Source organism: Mobula birostris, chromosome 12, assembly GCF_030028105.1.
Source record: "Mobula birostris isolate sMobBir1 chromosome 12, sMobBir1.hap1, whole genome shotgun sequence".
Taxonomy (NCBI): domain Eukaryota; kingdom Metazoa; phylum Chordata; class Chondrichthyes; order Myliobatiformes; family Myliobatidae; genus Mobula; species Mobula birostris.
In genome coordinates, this window is record NC_092381.1 from 43,114,320 (window position 1) to 43,131,948 (window position 17,629).

The window sequence follows — 17,629 nt, forward strand, 5'->3', positions numbered from 1 at the left end:
CTTAAGGATGTATGAGCTTTGGTGGAAATGAAGGGGATATTTGCATGGCTAAATGATTGATCAGTGCACAAACGCAAACAAACAATTACAGTAAATAGGTCAAACAGATTTGCAAAAGTGGTAACTATTGGGATGTCACATGCATCAGTGTTGGAGTTTCAACTATTTATAATGACTTGTACTTGAGCACACTGTAGTCAAATTCCCTGCTGATACAAGAATAACTGGAATAGCAATTTGTGCTGAGGACACAGACAAACAATGCAAAGATCAAGTCGGAAGAACTGGCAGATACAATATAATGTAAGAAAAACAAATAGTTTTTCCAAGGAAATTAGAAAACTAGTTCATGAAGCAGGTTAGTTTATGGAAACAGATTAGTGGAGAAATGGCCTTGATGGCATAGGTCATAGAATTTATAAGTATGGAAGGTTTGATGCATTTTTAGCGTGCATTAGTGGGACAATATATGGTTTTAGTCTCCATTTTTAAGGAAGGATGTGCTTGATTTGGAGGCAGTGCAGAGAAAGTTCAAGGTTGATTCCTGGGATGAAGATATTGATGAAGAACTTGAATTGAGATTTGCAGTAGTAGAGAATGAGGAAGAAAAGTATAAACTGCAGGAAAATATCAATGAATTGGGGTGACTTTCTGTCAAATAAATTTAATGCGTTGAAATGTAAGGTAATTTACAGAGGATAAATAGGCTAGAAATGCACAAGTACACAGAAACAGAAAACTTTGATGTATGTGCTACACAGGTTCCTGAAGGCAGTGTGATGAATTGGGTGGATGATTAAGAAGGCATAGGACATGAGGAGAGAGATTGGCCCAATTATTGATAGAGTCTCAGCACACTTTTCGAGTTACCACATTAAAGGAAGGATGCGATTGTATAAGAAGCCACAGAAAAGATAAAGGAGCAAGTTGCCAGGTTTAGAAATTTTGCTAAAACTTTTTTTTTTGAAAAAACTAATGATAATTTCTTTCAGCGTCTCATCCATATTGTTGCTGTCATCCTGCACTGCTTCCAGCAACACACATCAAAGTTACTGGTGAACGTAGCAGGTCACCAGCAACTTTGATGTATGTGGCTTGAATTTCCAGCATCTGCAGAATTCCTCGTGTCTGCACTGCTTCCAGGATGTTTTCTGTGTCTTGTGTGAAGATGGGCAAAGGAAATTTGCTTATTCTCCAGTATAGTTCCTGTTGCAGACATTATATTTAGCAGCTATATATAATGTGTGTGTGTGTGTGTGTGTGTGTGTGTGTGTGTGTGTGTGTATTGAGTCCTGATGAACAGTCTCAGCCCTAAACATCAACTGAAAATTCATTTCAGAAGGTGCTGTCTGACCTGTTGAGTTACTCCAGCATTTTGTTTATGTTACTCTAAATATCCAGCATCTGAGGAATCTCTTCTGTTTATACATTGGCATGCAATTCTCTGTTATTTATGCTTAATGAGATATTTTTAATTAAAACCATAAAATCATACTGTACTGAAGTGGGTACTTCTGCTCAATGTTCCCATCTCCACCATCTCTACAAAATTCATTATTCCTTTCACATTCCTGTCAGTTCCTGTTCTTCGCCCCTCCATCCCCCAACACAGATTTTTCTTCCTGCTGTGAGGGGCAGTTTGCAGTAACTAATTAATTTAATAACCAGCAGATCTTTGGCATGTGGATGGAGAGCAAGGGAAGAACATATGCTCATAGGGTGAATCTGTGCACTCCACACAGATGGGACCCAAGGTCAGGATCAAACTTAGATCTCTGGATCTGTGGAGCAGCAATGTTAACACTGTACAGTTTGCATTGGTTGTTTGTCGGTATTTCTGATGTATAGTTATTGATAAATTCTATTGTATTTCTTTGTCAGTCAGTCAGTCAGTCAGTCAGTGGGTGCTGTCCCGAATCTGGGGTTGGCGGCTATGCACCTCCATCTTCTTCGTTCTTGCGACAGCACTGAGTACAGCCTCTCCTCCAGTTTGTTCTCGCTGGCCGCCTTGGCACCGCCTGCCGCTGCCACCCCCGCCGAACTCGAGCCTGAGGCCGTGTTGGCCTCCAGCCACAGCCATTTCTTCAAGCTCGGCCCTTCCTTAGGCGGAGGCCTTGGGCAGGTCCAGGCACACGGTGCAGCGCCCAAGTTCATCATGTCGCTTCTAACTAGGTGCATAGCATACGATTCGTAGATTCGAGGTGAGGCTTTAATCTCTTCCACGGAAGATGGCTGTTGGCTCACAAGGAGCTCATCCACCCTTCGTTAGGTCTTGTTTTTTCAGTCCTGCTGGGTGTCCTCACACCCTCCTCACCAGACTAAGTCCAGTGGGGGAGCCGGCCCAAGTCGCCGACCACTCGACCACGACCCCCCGGCCGAGCACCGGGCACCCGCCCCACACCAAATCTCTCCGAGCGTCCGGCGCCCGACCGAAAACCATGGTCGAGGGGCCGGCGACCATTTAGTACCAGAACCCAGTATTTCTTTATTGCTGTGTAAATGTCTGCAAGAAAATGAATTTCAAGGTTATATATGGCACATATACAACTTTAATAATAAATTATAACAATTAACACTGTACTGCCCTGAAGCACTTGTTTGGAAGTACAGCTTTCTGTCAGTGGTTTTCTCAGTTTGTCCATTGTCTGGAAAAACTAGAATTTCAGGAGAACAGGAAATAAATGATAATAAATTGGCTGATCTTTCGTGGTTTGTTGAAAAATAACACTGATTGTGATTTATTTTTCCGATGTAAGATTATATATTGATTGAGTTACAGTATGGCATTCTGTCTTTTCTGTTTTAACAATAACCACAAGACATAATGGCAGGCAATCCTTTTCGTATCTGGTTGAAGAACACTGAGAGGAGTCTAAAAAACTTTGTTACTTAATTGTGAGAAAGTGATTTTTAAAGTTTTAGTTTTAGAAATATGTTGTTTTACTGAAAACATTTGCTAATTATTTTCCTTGGAAGTACTACTGTATCCCCTTGGAGAAACAGCACACTGATTGGTACTGAATACTCTGTATGTATTGGTGTGGTTTATCAAAATAATACTTTTTAAATCCAGTACACAATACATATAACATGCATGTTATCAATTCCATTCAAACTGGTATGTTTTACAGAATTTACTTCTCATTAAGTATTTTACCGTGCCTTGTATTTTTGGTTGGAAAAGGAGAGTAGAGATAAAAAACTATGATGAAATAGCATGCAACAATGTATTTTACATATTGGTTGTTGTCAGTTTTTGTGTGTCGTTTTAATTGATTCTATTGTATTTTTTGTACTATAAATGTCCGTAGGAAAATGAATCTCAACATAGTATATGGTGACATTTAAGCATTTTGATAATAAATTTACTTTGCACTTTGAACAGCTAGTTTCAGCTGCATTATTACAAACTCAGGCAGGAATTTGAGAATTGTTGATCCCAGTAATGATAGAAAGGTTATTGGTTTAAGGAACAGATTATTACCTCCTCATGGGAAAGAGGGTTTTGACTATTCATAGTGTTATGTGTTCCATCAAAAATAAAGACAAAATATGCAGCAAGCTCCTTGTTAACTTCAAAAAAAAGTGACAATGTTGGCACCAATAACTCTCCTTTCATCTTAACATTCTACGAAGTGCTTAATGAAGACCTTTTGTGAATTAAAGGAATGTAAATGAAGCTAATTTCCATGAGAAAATGTAAACAAGTGTTGAAAGTTAAGTCCTTTCTCCAGAGATTTATTCAGACCAGGTTGCACTCTGCACTCTCCAATATAGCAAGGTAAGGAAATTATGAATTATGACATACTGCATCACATCTTGCTGAATAATAGTACAAGTCATGAGTCAGGCAGTTGTAAAGTGAGGTTACACACACAAAGCTTTAACCGTTCTAGTGCTGTTATACTTCGAATGATTTTATTCTAGCAATGTGGAGTCAGTGCAATGTGCCATTTTGTTTACACTGCATATCCAGAAATACACTCAGTGGCCACTCAATTAGGTACCTCCTGTACATTATAAAATGGCCACTGACCATATGCTCATGGTATTCTGCTGCTGTATTCCATCCAATTCAAGGTTCAACGTGTTGTGCACTCAGAGATGCCCTTCTGCACTCCACTGTTATAATATGCGATTATTTCTGTTGCTGTCCTGTCAGTTTAAAGCAGTTTGGCCATTCTCCTCTGATGACTTTTCCCATTAACAAGGTGATTTGCCCACAGAACTGCCACTCACTGGATTTTTTTTGTTTTTCACACTATTCTCTGTAACTCCAGAGACTGCTTTGCATGAAAATCATATGCGATCAGCAGCTTGTGAGATACTCAACAATGGCATCAACATTCATTCCACAGTTAAAGTCACTTAGATCACATATCTTCCCCATTTTGACAGCTCATTATCAATGAGATACATTTGTATTTTTTTCAGGTCCTGTTGGGCTATGTTTATTGTGAGATTCCAGTTTGGTTCCTTTGATATCTGATATTCTTCTTAACACTTAGAGTCATAGAATCATAAAGAGTGCAATGGCTCATTCAGCCCAATTCGTCCATGCCAACTTGTGAGCATCCTTCCATTTGCCATCACCCAGTATTATAGAAGCCCGTAGCCTTCTATGTTGAGGCACCCTAGGTGTTCATCTGGGCATTCTTAAATGCTGCTTGCTTTTAACTCAGCTTTAACCATTCTCTCACTCAGTGCTTTCCAGGAACTTGCTGCTCTCTGACAACCTCCTCTATCCCCTCTAAATAAATCTCTTCCCCCTTGCTCTAAATTCTTGTCCCCTAGTTTTATCTGCCTCTGATTTAAGAAAAAGTTTACTGCAGTCTACCCTATCCATATGTCAGAGTTTTAAATGTTTCAGTATGCTTCTTGTTAACCTCCTGTGCTCCAGGGGAAAAGACCTAGCTTCTCCTGTCTCTCCTCACAATTGAACTGCTTCATGCCAGACAACAAGCTGGTGAATCTTCTGAATCTTGTCCATCGTTAGCATATTTTTCCTGTAGTGAGGTGACTAGAAATGCACACACTACTCCAGGTGACTTCTGACTATGGTTTTCTAATGTTAGAACATAAGCATCTGGGGAATGAAAAATGAGCTGCCCTCTCCTACCAACTCAGTTGAAAGTTTTCCAACAGTGCTGTCAAACCTCCCAGGAAGGATGTTGGTCCCACTATTATGGTTAAGGTGTAACTTCTGGATCTTCTGGACAAAATTACATTTGAAATTCAGTTCTAGATAAGTATTTTTTTCTTAAGCACTCAATATTTTCAGTAGGAATAGAATGCATGTTAAAGATATCATTAAAAATAACAGAGGAAATGTGGTAAATAAGTACAAACCATTTGCTTCTGCAATATATGCTTCCAGATTGTTGCAAGTTCATGCTTTGTATTCTTGATCTTTTTTTCTGTTGTTCTAAGCTCTGTATCAAATAGAATGATGTCTCAAATGCTCTTTGGGCTTCATTGCCCAGGAAAGTTTGTGAAAAGGTAGAAGATAAAATGAGTTTCTGGCTTTCTTCCAACTGAAACAAACTTTTTTTTGTTTTCTAGGAGTTTGATCCTGAAGAATTTTATCATTTATTGGAAGCAGCTGAAGGCCATGCTAAAGAAGGACAAGGAATCAAATCTGATATCCCACGCTATATTATCAGTCAGCTGGGGCTCACCAGAGATCCCTTGGAGGGTAAGTACATCTTAATGAAAAGGGTAGAATGGCTTGCTCAGTACAGGTTTCCCCCGCCATCCGAAGGTAGAGCGTTCCTATGAAACAGTTCGTAAGCCAAAATGTCATAAAGCAAAGAAGCAATTACCATTTACTTATATGGGAAAATTTTGTGAGCGTTCGCAGACCCAAAAATAACCCACCAAATCCTGCCAAATAACACATAAAACCTAAAATAACAGTAACATATAGTAAAAGCAGGAATGATATGATAAATATACAGCCTATATAAAGCAGAAATACTTTTCCACAATCATTGCTGAACTGTTCTCCAGAGTGAAAATCTCACGCAAGCGCCGTCGGCAGAAAATCTCACGCAAGCGCTGTTGGCAAAAACACGCGCAAGCGCTCTCCAGTAACCTTTAAGCTATGAAGCTGCCAAATCATACCAAATAACACGTAAAAATACACAGCCGATATAAAGTGGAAATAATGTATGTACAGTGTAGTATCACTTACGGGAATTGGGAAGATAGTTTGCCGAGCACATGGATGATGGTGTGTCAGACTGAGTCATCGGAGTTTGGGTGATGCAGTGGCCCCCACCCTCCAGGCCGCTGAACGATACATTGCTGCAAAGAACGCAGGGGTCCAGCGGTAGCCGGGAGGTACACAGCGCATCTTTAAGAAAAAAGCCGAAACAAACATGCTAATTAATTAGGTGCCGCCCGTAATTGTCGGCCAAGATCAGTGCCGATTTCCGATTGCGTCGTCTCTGATCTGGGCCGACAATTACGTGTCAGTGGCACCTAATTAATTAGCGTATTTATTTCGGCTTTTTTCTTAAAGATGTGCTGTGTGCCTCCTGGCTACCTTTGCATTCTCCGCGAATTGGTATCTGTCCGTGGCCTGGGGTTGAGGTGGTGGGACAATGGGGTGTCATCTGGTCGCCTGTTTCCATTAGAGCAGGCAGCTCATCTTCTCCTATGACTGCCCGCCTCGATGTCGAAAGGAGGTTCGTCGTCTGCTGTGGCTGATGTGGAAGGCTTGCTTGACTGCTGAGCCTCGCGTATTTTTCTATCACACAGTTCTTTAATAAGGACTCAAACCATCCTGCAAATATCCCCTAAACTGACGTACCCTTTCAAAATTAAAGTCGTACTTTATCATTACTCATTCGGTTTCGATTGTTATCCTTTTTTCTTCCAATTGCATCATCTCTTCATCTGTCAGTTCTTGGTGATGGGATGCCAAAACCTCTTCAACATCATCTTCGTCAACTTCCACAAGCCAAACTCACGTTGTCCTTACTTCGTTCACCACGATCAAAACGCTTAATTATGTCTAGTTTTACGCTAAGTGTAACACCCTTACGAGCTCTTTCAGGCTTTTCTGGTACCATAGAACTCATCTTGCAAACGGCTGCTCACAGGCTCGTGTTTAAGCAATGCTGGCGAGAATCCGAGGGACAGCGGCTGCTCGGGGCGCGCTCTGCCTTTTATCACGGCTGATTTTTTTGCGCGCTGAATTTTTTTTTGTAACAGGGAAAACACCTTCTGAAAGTGAAAATAGGGTACTAATGTAGGTCTTTCGTAACAGTGAGGTTTCATAAAGTGAACGTTCGAAAAGCGGGGGACACCTGTACAAGCGAATTCTTAGATTGTTGGTACAAATAATGATCTTGGACTACTGAGTTCATGTACTTTAAGTATGAAAGAGCAAATTGTAATGATTGAATTAAGTAAGACTACAAGATATATGAGCAGAATTAGGCCATTTGGCCGATCGAGTCCAGGATCATACGGATAAACTAGGCTGTTCAGTCGCCTGGTCGAGGTTGTCTGATGTTTAAGGACCTGAAACACCCTATGACCCCGGGTTCGTCACTGAAGATGTGTCCAAGTAGCACTAGAAGGTGTATTCTACAAGTGTTCAGTAAGATCATAGACAGTCTGTGACCTAATTTAATAAATTCACTTAAATTGTTCTATATCTCTTAATCTGTCAATCTCAGATTTTAATTTACCAATTTACATGGCATTATTTGATGTTCGCTGAAGCGACTTCCAAATTTTCACTTTCCTGAAATAAAAAATGGTTATGTATGCTATAGATTTGCAGTTAGAAATCAGAGTTCATTCCATAATTGTTTTTAATTAACTTAACTTTGTACATCCTCCTGTTGAATCTTAAGATTTCAAAATGTACCACTTATACTCTTCCTGTCTTTTCGTGATGCAAACATTACTTGGTACTTGTTCTGTTTTGACCAGAAATGGCCCAGTTAACCAGCTATGACAGTGGCAGTACAGAGCCCCCAGAAACTGATGATTCTCTAGAAGTGAGTATTGTTGATCAAACCAAAGAGTACACTATTTTACTTCCAAATAAAAGGCGGCAAATGGTTTCCCCAAGTTAAATTAACGTACCCGGTAGCATGTTATGTATTTTTTTACAATGGCTTGTCTTTTACTGCAAAGAATGTTGAACCCTTTAGCTGTTATTGTATATTTTCTCTTTATATGTAACTTATAACCTAGCACTTATAATTATGCTCCTTACTGTAGCATTAAAGTATCAGTAATGAAAGACACCATCACTAAATATGTAGAACTTAAAAGCAGAATGACACGGACGGGTAAGTTTGAATGAGAGCAGATAACTTGGAACATTGTACGGCTAAATGAGGTTGTAAGGGTGAGTTCATGGATGAAAGCAAGGATATGAATTTAACTAAAAACTAGTATGAAGCTCAGGGTTAAAGAACACTCATTTCTATGACCCTCACCATCTGAGATATGCTTTCTTCTTATTACTCCCATTGAGGAGAAGGTACAGGAGCCTTGAACACAACGCTCAATGTTTTAGCTTTCCCCCCACCTCAGCCATCAGATTTCAGAACAGTCCATGAACCCATGAACACCACCTTGTTAATCTCTTATTTAGCACTATTTATTAATTTTGTAAGTGATAGTTATTTTTATGTCTTTGTACTCAATTGCCACGAATCAATAAAATTTATGTCAAAGAAGTCAATGATAATAAACCTGTTTTTGATTCTAAATGAACAGAACTTTATGAGCTGGTTATAATGTTGCCAGTTTTAAATAAGTAGGTTACCAGTGAGCTAAATTGATTGTCCAAGATTATATTAAAGTAGTTCAGACTTTAGATAACTAATCATTTCAAAAGCAGATTGGCTGCAGTAGGTGGAGAAGGTAATAGGACAATCGTACTGAGGTAAAAATTATTATGGGACAAATATGTAGATGGAAGCTTATCTTCAGGTCAACTATGTTACCAAGGAGAGGAACGACATCAGTGGTGAGAGAGCAGAGATTGTGGTGGGGACAGAAGACAGTGACCTCAACTATCACAATAATTTAGTCAGAAAAATTCTGCTTCCCCAGTACTATATATCAGACTTGGAATCTGGTAATTTAGAATTAGAAAATGGGTGAGAGTCTTTAGTAATGTAGATGTGGGTATTATCTGCATGTCACTTCATTTTCAGTTGATCTCACCAAAGCTGGCAGAATAGGAGGGGCCTAAAAATATGATTTGGAATAGTGTAGTAGCAGCAAGAGAAACCCTTTGCATATTGTTCACTGTCCATGATGATTGATAAGAATAGACCTTAGTGAGTGGAGTCTTTTTCAACTGCATAATGATGGATGAACATTATGGGCTATACCTTAGACAGGGTAAGAAGGATAATGAGGTTCAGTTACTTAACTGCATTTATATAGGATTTAATTTGTGAACTGTGTGGAAAGTAACCATTTTTGCAATGTGGAAGGTTGGAAACTTAAGAAATTCAAACATGGGAAGATAGGCATGGATTTAGGAGGTGAGAGAACATTCAATTGTGGAGTATGGAAAAGAGAGTGTGATTGAAAATGGAAGGGATTTTTTTTTGCAAGAAAGAGGGAATAAAAAGGTTTTTATTGTTTAAAGTGGTGATGATGTTGATTTGAAGGTAAAGGGGCAGTAACGGGAGAAGGAACCATTAATTTTATCCAAAAAAAGTTGTGCTCGGGAAAGTAATGAGGATGGTTGTTATAAAAGGAGTAGGGTAAATGAAAACGTATTAGTTCTGATAAACATGATGATCATTGGGAGACTGCATTCAATGATACGCACTGATGGATAAAATTAGTGAGATCCTAGAGAACATTTCATCCCAGTGGTAAAGGAGGGAGGAGAATGCCGGAGGCAAGTAAATGGATTGTCTCAATTTTGGTGAAAAGTTTGTGTTCTTTGCATGTACACATAGGAATGAATAAGGCAAGGGAGAAGCATTTGGGAAGGTGCTTCACAGGAATTAAGGAAGCAACAATGATCCTGGAATTCTAAGCAGTCTGATTGCGGAAGAGTACAGCCTGATTGTGCTTTGTGGTCCAGCCAGATCAATGGTTTTCCTTAGGCAGTTGTTAACATCTGCATTAAAGTCAAGGTCCCTTGTACTTAAGGGAGGAAAAACAAGGACGCCTCCAGGAAAATGGCTATTATTTTGTGACATGCAGTGTAAAGTTACTAAAATAAGATCCGGTCTGTGACATCATCAGCAGAGTTTTCAGTTGCAGAGGAAAATTATACATACTGCAAGAGAGTTGATAATGTTTTCAGAACTTACATTTCTCAGTAAACCACCACTAATCTTTTGCACCATTTATCTCTCAAAAATACTCATTACTTTACACTTGACTTTGTTACTTTGTCTTTAATAGCCTCATCTTTTATTTAAGTAAAACATATATTGAACACATTTTTCTGAATACAATGCCTTCAAAATACACATAGTTAACTGATGACGGACTATCAGATTTGTTTAATTGTGATTGATTTCAGGGTCGTGGTGCTACATTTAACACAAAGAAAACCCCATGCGAGGAAGACTTTGAAAACCTAAAGCTGATTAGCAATGGAGCCTATGGGTAAAGAATTTCATTCTTTAGCAGAAAGTTTGGTGATCCATTCTCTCTTTCCATTGTTTATAAAATAAAGACTTACTCCTGATTGGTGAGTACTTATGACATTGTCAGAGGACTCCGACTTGAACAGTAAGGCAATGCAGTTAAAGTGAAGGTTCCCCTTTACTCTTCCCAGGTGACTGCAACTTCAAAAATATGAACATAAATAACAAAAGCTATAGGAGACTAACACCAACACTCAAGACTTTGAACTATCCTCTGTGAAATCACAGTAGGTTTTGTATCTAGTGAATCCCCTATGGAGCCCAGCCCAAATGCTGGAGCTAAAATGTGTCTATTGTCATTCCACAATCTGAAAAGAATACACATAACCATAAAATAGACACAAATCTATACAAACCTACATAATTTCTTAGGGACCAAGGGATTTTTTACCTTGTATTCACTGAGGATGAAAATTAAAGTTTCAATTGAGTTGGCCATCATTTAGATGCAGTATGCTTAACAATCTGCAACAGTAAAAAAAAATAAAGTTTTGCTTTGGGTTCTGCAGTAAACAAAAGCATTTTTAATGAGGGTATACAAAATGAAACACCCAAAACATTTAAATGCATACATTTCTGTCCCTCTTTTGATGATGGCCACCGGCAAGTATGGTTGGTGGAAGATTATATATATGCCTCGTTAAAATGATAGGAGAAGACAGGAGGGGGCCCTTCCTGTCTTCTCCTATCATTTTGGATCTCCCCCTCCTCCTCCCACTTTCAGATCTCTTACCAGCTCTTCTTTCGGTTAGTCCTGATGAAGGGTCTCGGCTGGAAATGTCGAGTCTACCTTTTCCTAGAGATGCTGCCTGGCCTGCTGCATTCACCAGCAACTTTGTTGTGTGTTACTGATTCAAATATGCTGCTTATTCAAGATTATTTAAGTCATTCATCACATCTACTGAACAGTTAACTAATTTAATGAAAATGTCAATCTTTGATTAAATAATTAACTTGTCCTATGCTTATCGCAATCCTAGGTAACATGCTAACCTTTAAAGAACATTACCATTTTACTAGTCTTCCTTTGCTAACTGCTGTTGCTTCTGATAATAGAATTGTTGTTCTGCTTCTCTTGTTGCAAGAGTAAGTAATTGGTACAATGTACACATATCTTATAGAGCGGTCCATCTTGTGAGACATAAGGAAACACGACAAAGGTTTGCTATGAAGAAAATTAACAAGCAGAATCTCATCCTACGGAACCAAATCCAACAAGCATTTGTTGAAAGAGATATCCTGACCTTTGCAGAAAACCCTTTTGTTGTAAGCATGTTCTGCTCTTTTGAGACAAAACGACATCTTTGTATGGTGATTGAATATGTTGAAGGTAAGTTAATTGTTTGAGTTTAAGTGTAATTTTTAAAAAAACTTGTTCTTATTTATGCCTCCACCAGAGGATCCTGTTGTCAAAATATTATTTTCCATAATTCCCTGTTTCCCGTAAGTATAGTGGTGTTTTAGAGTCTCACAGGACAGAAGTAATCCTTTTTGGTTCAAGCTGTCCATGCTGTAAATCCTCATTTTAGGATGGTTCATAAATGCCAGAAATTCAGCACAATTTTAACTGATTTGAATAAAGAAGATCAACAGCTTAAACTGTGAATCATTGACAGATGTTTTGCATTTAGGTTTAATCTATGCAGGCATGGAAATCTTAAATTTTATGCCACCTTTCCTGTGCAATAATAACAAGCATTGTTCATTTCAGTATCATTATGATTTCAGAATTCTGGCCATTTGGCCATGAATATCATTTAACATTTGACTGCAGTGGGAAGGCATGAAACTTAGCTTGATTATTCTTGCTTAAAGTAACCATGACTTAATTATTGTTTTGATGTTTAATGAATTATCTTATTGGTCCTATTTGTGGAAATAGATATTAAATCAATCTTCTGATTCGCCTGCCATCAATGAATCCTGCAAGGCTAAACCAATGGACACACTTAGCATCTGGCTGGATCAAGTGATCTATTGTTATTGCGATTTCTCTACACTGCCCATGAAATTGGATCAAATTATTTCTCATCAGATATGTTCTGTAAATTTCTTTTTCTTGCTTAACAACTCATTTCGAGTCACAATGTGCTTGCTGTGCAGAATAGGACCTTGGTTATGTCTGGTATATTTTCTGTCTGATGCCTGATCACAGATCACATCGACATTTTCACAAGCAAATTTCTTTGAAAATTATTGATTGTTTACACAATGTATTCTTAGCAAATGACAGATGGAACTTATTGTACGTGCAGAAAGAGGGATTTCTGTCTTTCAAGTGTTTATGTAAGTTCCAAATCTTAACAAAGATTGGCATGTCTGATTTAAAATAGATTGGTATGCAAACTTATATCAATACACTTTCCATTAATGTTATTCCAGGTAATTGGTTCCACAGAATGGGCAAGTGCTTGTACTTGTGATTTTCTTTGAAATTCTGTCTAAATCTCTTTGGATTGCTCTATATAATTTTTCTTGACAGATACTTTTATTTTAACTTGTATTCTGAAGTGAAATATTCATATATCTCAATGTATTTTGCTTGTAACATCAAAAATACTAAAATTTAGAGCTATAGTTAGTTACAGTAGAATTTCATTGATGTTGATCAGTTTGGTGAAAAAATGGCTAATTACTTATTGGGGATGACTGGGTTCACAGAAGACATCGTTGAAAGTTTTCAAAACAAAGGTTGTCAGAGGTTACAGTGGGACATCGATAGGGTGCAGAACTGGACTGAGAATTGACAGATGGACTTCAACCCAGATAAGTGTAAAGTGGTTCATTTTGGTAGGTCCAATTTAAAGACAGAATATAATATAAATGTTAAGACTTTTGATAGTGTGAGGATCTGTGAGATCTTGGGGTCCGTGTCAGACCCACTTGGAGTACTGTGTGCAGTTCTGATCACCTCACTACAGGAAGGATGTGGATTCTATAGAGAGAGTGCTGAGGAGATTTACAAGGATGTTGCCTGGATTGGAGATTATACCTTATGAGAATAGATTGAGTGTACTTGGCCTTTTCTCCTTGGAGCAATGGAGATTGAGAGGTGACCTGATAGAGGTGTACTGTATAAGGTGAGGAGGGGCATTGATCGAGTAGATAGCCAGGGTTTTTTTCCCAGAGCTGAAATGGCTAACATGAGGGGGCATAGTTTTAAGATGCTTGGAAATAGGTACCGAGGGGATGTCAGAGGTAAGTTTTTCACACAGAGAGTGGTGAATGTGTGGAATGCACTGGCCAGCTGTGGTGGTGGAAGCGGATACAATAGGGTCTTTTAAGAGCCACTTAGATAGGTACATGGAGCTTAGAAAAATAGACGGCTATGCACTAGCGAAATTCTAGTTAGTCTCTGGAACATGATCGGCACAACATTGTGGGCCGAAGGGCCTGTAATGTGCTGTAAATTTCTATGTTCTATGTTCTTAATGTTCTCACTATTGAAGTAAGTGTTTATTGATAGGTTAACTTCAGCAGTATTAACCATGCTAACCTAAGAAATAAACACCTAAAGGGGGCCAATTGGCCTGTTCCACCATATCAGTCACATCATGCCTGATCTAATCTTGGCCTCAAAACCATTTTTCCATGTCCCTATACACCTCTGTAGTTAAAATGCCTTATCAATCTCCATCTTGAATATTTTCAGTAATCCATCTCTGCCATGTTTTGGGATTTAAGACAATTGAAATTTCATCATCCTCTGAGAAAGGAGCATTCTCCTCATCTCTGTCAAAATGAGCAAACCTCAATTCTGGAACTATGCTCTGTAATTCTAGTCACCCTCACTCAAGAAAATGTCCCCTTGGTATTTACTGTGTCAGTACTATTTGGGTAGTGGCTCCATAAGTCACTACTACAGGGCATGACGACCCTGCCTTACACGAGTCCCGGGCTCAGCTGGCTCCAGCTGACAGTACCCGGTGTGGGCCCCTATCCAGGGTTATGGATCCCACTGCCTTGCGGGTATCTTCGGGAGAAGAGAAGGCTAAGGAGTAAACCCTACACAAATCCGGAGTGGCACCCCTAAGACGGTTGGATGACGTATCATGTCACCTCCCCGCAGCTCCTGCAGCCAAGCTGATGCCAGATGTACTGCTTTGTATTCCTTTGGGCCACATCCGCGAGGCCGAGAGGGGGTTCTTGATGTCTGGGCGGCCCAGGATCTCCATATTTATCTCCCAGGTCTGCATCCCGGAACGGGCGCATCCATTATCTACTTAGACAGACAGAGCCATGACATGACCATTCAGGAGCTTCTACTGTATGTTGTAATAAGGTTGGTACTGGACCCCAAGAAAGGGAGTTTGTGGACTGCCTCCGAGATGGATTCTTAGAGCAGCTTGTACTGGAGCCTACCAGGGAGAAGGCAATTCTGGATTTAGTCTTGCGTAATGAACGGGATTTGATAAGGGAACTCGAGGTAAAGGAGCCATTAGGAGGTAGTGACTATAATATGATTAAGTTTTAAACTACAATTTGAGAGGGAGAAGGGAAAATCGAAGTGTCAATATTGCAGTTGAACAAAGGAGACTATGGAGCCATGAGGGAGGAGCTGGCCAAAGTTGACTGGAAAGATATCCTAGCCAGGATGACAGTGGAACAACAATGGCAGGTATTTCTGGGAATTTCTGGGTGGAGGATCAGTTCATTCCAAAGAGGAAGAAAGATTCTAAGGGGAGTAAGGGGCGACCGTGGCTGACAAGAGAAGTCAAGGATAGTATAAAAATAAAAGAGAAGTATAACATAGCAAAGATGAGCAGGAAGCCAGAGGATTGGGAAACTTTTAAAGAGCAACAGAGGATAACTAAAAAGGCAATACGGGGCGAAAAGATGAGATACGAAGGCAAGCTAGCCAAGAATATAAAGGAGGATAGTAAAAGCTTCTTTAGGTATGTGAAGAGGAAAAAATTAGTTAAGACCAAAGTTGGGCCCTTGAAGACAGAAATGGGTGAATTTATTATGGGGAACAAGGAAATGGCGGACGAGTTGAACAGGTACTTTGGATCTGTCTTCACTGGGGAAGACACAAACAATCTCCCAGAGGTAATAGTGGCCGGGGGACCTAGGGTAACGGAGGAACTGAAGGAGATTCACATAAGGCAGAAAATGGTGTTGGATAGACTGATGGGACTGAAGGCTGATAAATCCCCAGGGCCTGATGGTCTGCACCCCAGGGCACTTAAGGAGGTGGCTCTAGAAATCATGGACGCATTGGTAATTATTTTCCAATGTTCTATAGATTCAGGATCAGTTCCTGAGGACTGGAGGGTAGCTAATGTTATCCCACTTTTTAAGAAAGGAGGGAGAGAGAAAGCAGGGAATTATAGACCAGTTAGCCTGACATCAGTGGTGGGGAAGATGCTGGAGTCAATTATAAAGGATGAAATAGTGGCACATTTGGATAGCAGTAACAGGATCGGTCCGAGTCAGCATGGATTTACGAAGGGGAAATCATGCTAGACTAATCTTCTGGAATTTTTTGAGGATGTAACTATGAAAATGGACAAGGGAGAGCCAGTGGATGTAGTGTACCTGGACTTTCAGAAAGCCTTTGATAAGGTCCCACATAGAAGATTAGTGGGCAAAATTAGAGCACACATGGTATTGGGGGGTAGGGTACTGACATGGATAGAAAATTGGTTGGCAGAAAGGAAACAAAGACTAACGATTAATGGGTCCCTTTCGGAATGGCAGGAGGTGATCAGTGGGGTACTGCAAGGCTCGATGCTGGGACCGCAGCTATTTACAATATACATTAATGATTTAGATGAAGGGATTAAAAGTAACATTAGCAAATTTGCAGATGACACAAAGCTGGGTGGCAGTGTGAAATGTGCAGAGGATGTTGAGATAATGCAGGATGACTTGGACAGGTTGGGTGAGTGGGCAGATGCAGTTTAATGTGGATAAATGTGAGGTTATCCACTTTGGTGGCAAGAACAGGAAGGCAGATTACTATTTGAATGGTGTCAAGTTAGGAAAAGGGGAAGTACAACATGATCTTGGTGTCCTTGTTCATCAGTCACTGAAAGTAAGCATGCAGGTACAGCAGACAGTGAAGAAAGCTAATGGCATGTTGGCCTTCATAACAAGGGGAGTTGAGTATAGGAGTAAAGAGGTCCTTCTACAGTTGTACAGGGCCCTGGTGAGACCACACCTGGAGTATTGTGTACAGTTTTGGTCTCCAAATTTGAGGAAGGACATTCTTGCTATTGAGGGAGTGCAGCGGAGGTTCACGAGGTTAATTCCCGGGATGGTGGGACTGTCATATGTTGAAAGATTGGAGCGACTGGGCTTGTATACACTGGAATTTAGAAGAATGAGAAGGAATCTGATTGAAACATATAAGATTATAAAGCGATTGAACACACCAGAGGCAGGAAACATGTTCCCGATGTCAGGGGAGTCCAGAACCAGAGGCCACAATTTGAGAATAAGGGGTAGGCCATTTAGAATGGAGTTGAGGAAAAACTTTTTCACCCAGAGAGTTGTGGATATGTGAAATGCTCTGCCTCAGAAGGCAGTGGAGGCCAATTCTCTGGATGCTTTCAAGAAAGAGTTAGATAGAGTTCTTAATGATAATGGAGTCAAGGAATATGGGGAGAAGGCAGGAATGGGGTAATGATTGTGGATGATCAGCCATGATCACAGTGAATGGTGGTGCTGGCTCGAAGGGCCAAATGGCCTGCTCCTGCACCTATTGTCTACTGTCACTATTGTCAAAATCACCTCTTATTATACCAAGTTTCACTATTTATAGTACAAACTTACTAAGCCTTTGCAATAGACTTTGTAAATGCCTGCTGTACCTTCCACCCTTTATTTTTCATTTACTACAGCATTTTATGCTTTCACTCTGTTTATATAATAATTTGTACTACTCTATCTATGCAGATATATCATCCCTAATCTCACATGCTCTTGTCATGTATATTTACCTCTCATGTGCCACCTGGTTGAATGCCTTCTGG

At 39.8% G+C, this 17,629-nt stretch overlaps 1 protein-coding gene across 11 annotated transcripts in view; it reads left to right on the plus strand.

The window, feature by feature from the left end:
* mast2 (microtubule associated serine/threonine kinase 2) overlaps window positions 1-17,629 on the plus strand; it is a 456,242-nt gene that overhangs the window by 381,942 nt on the left and 56,671 nt on the right. For all 11 annotated transcript variants that reach the window (XM_072273698.1, XM_072273699.1, XM_072273700.1 and 8 more), the window contains 4 exons: window positions 5,563-5,695; window positions 7,948-8,015; window positions 10,526-10,611; window positions 11,774-11,982. In XM_072273698.1, coding sequence (XP_072129799.1) covers window positions 5,563-5,695; window positions 7,948-8,015; window positions 10,526-10,611; window positions 11,774-11,982 — 496 coding nt within the window. The remainder of the gene's footprint in view (window positions 1-5,562; window positions 5,696-7,947; window positions 8,016-10,525; window positions 10,612-11,773; window positions 11,983-17,629) is intronic.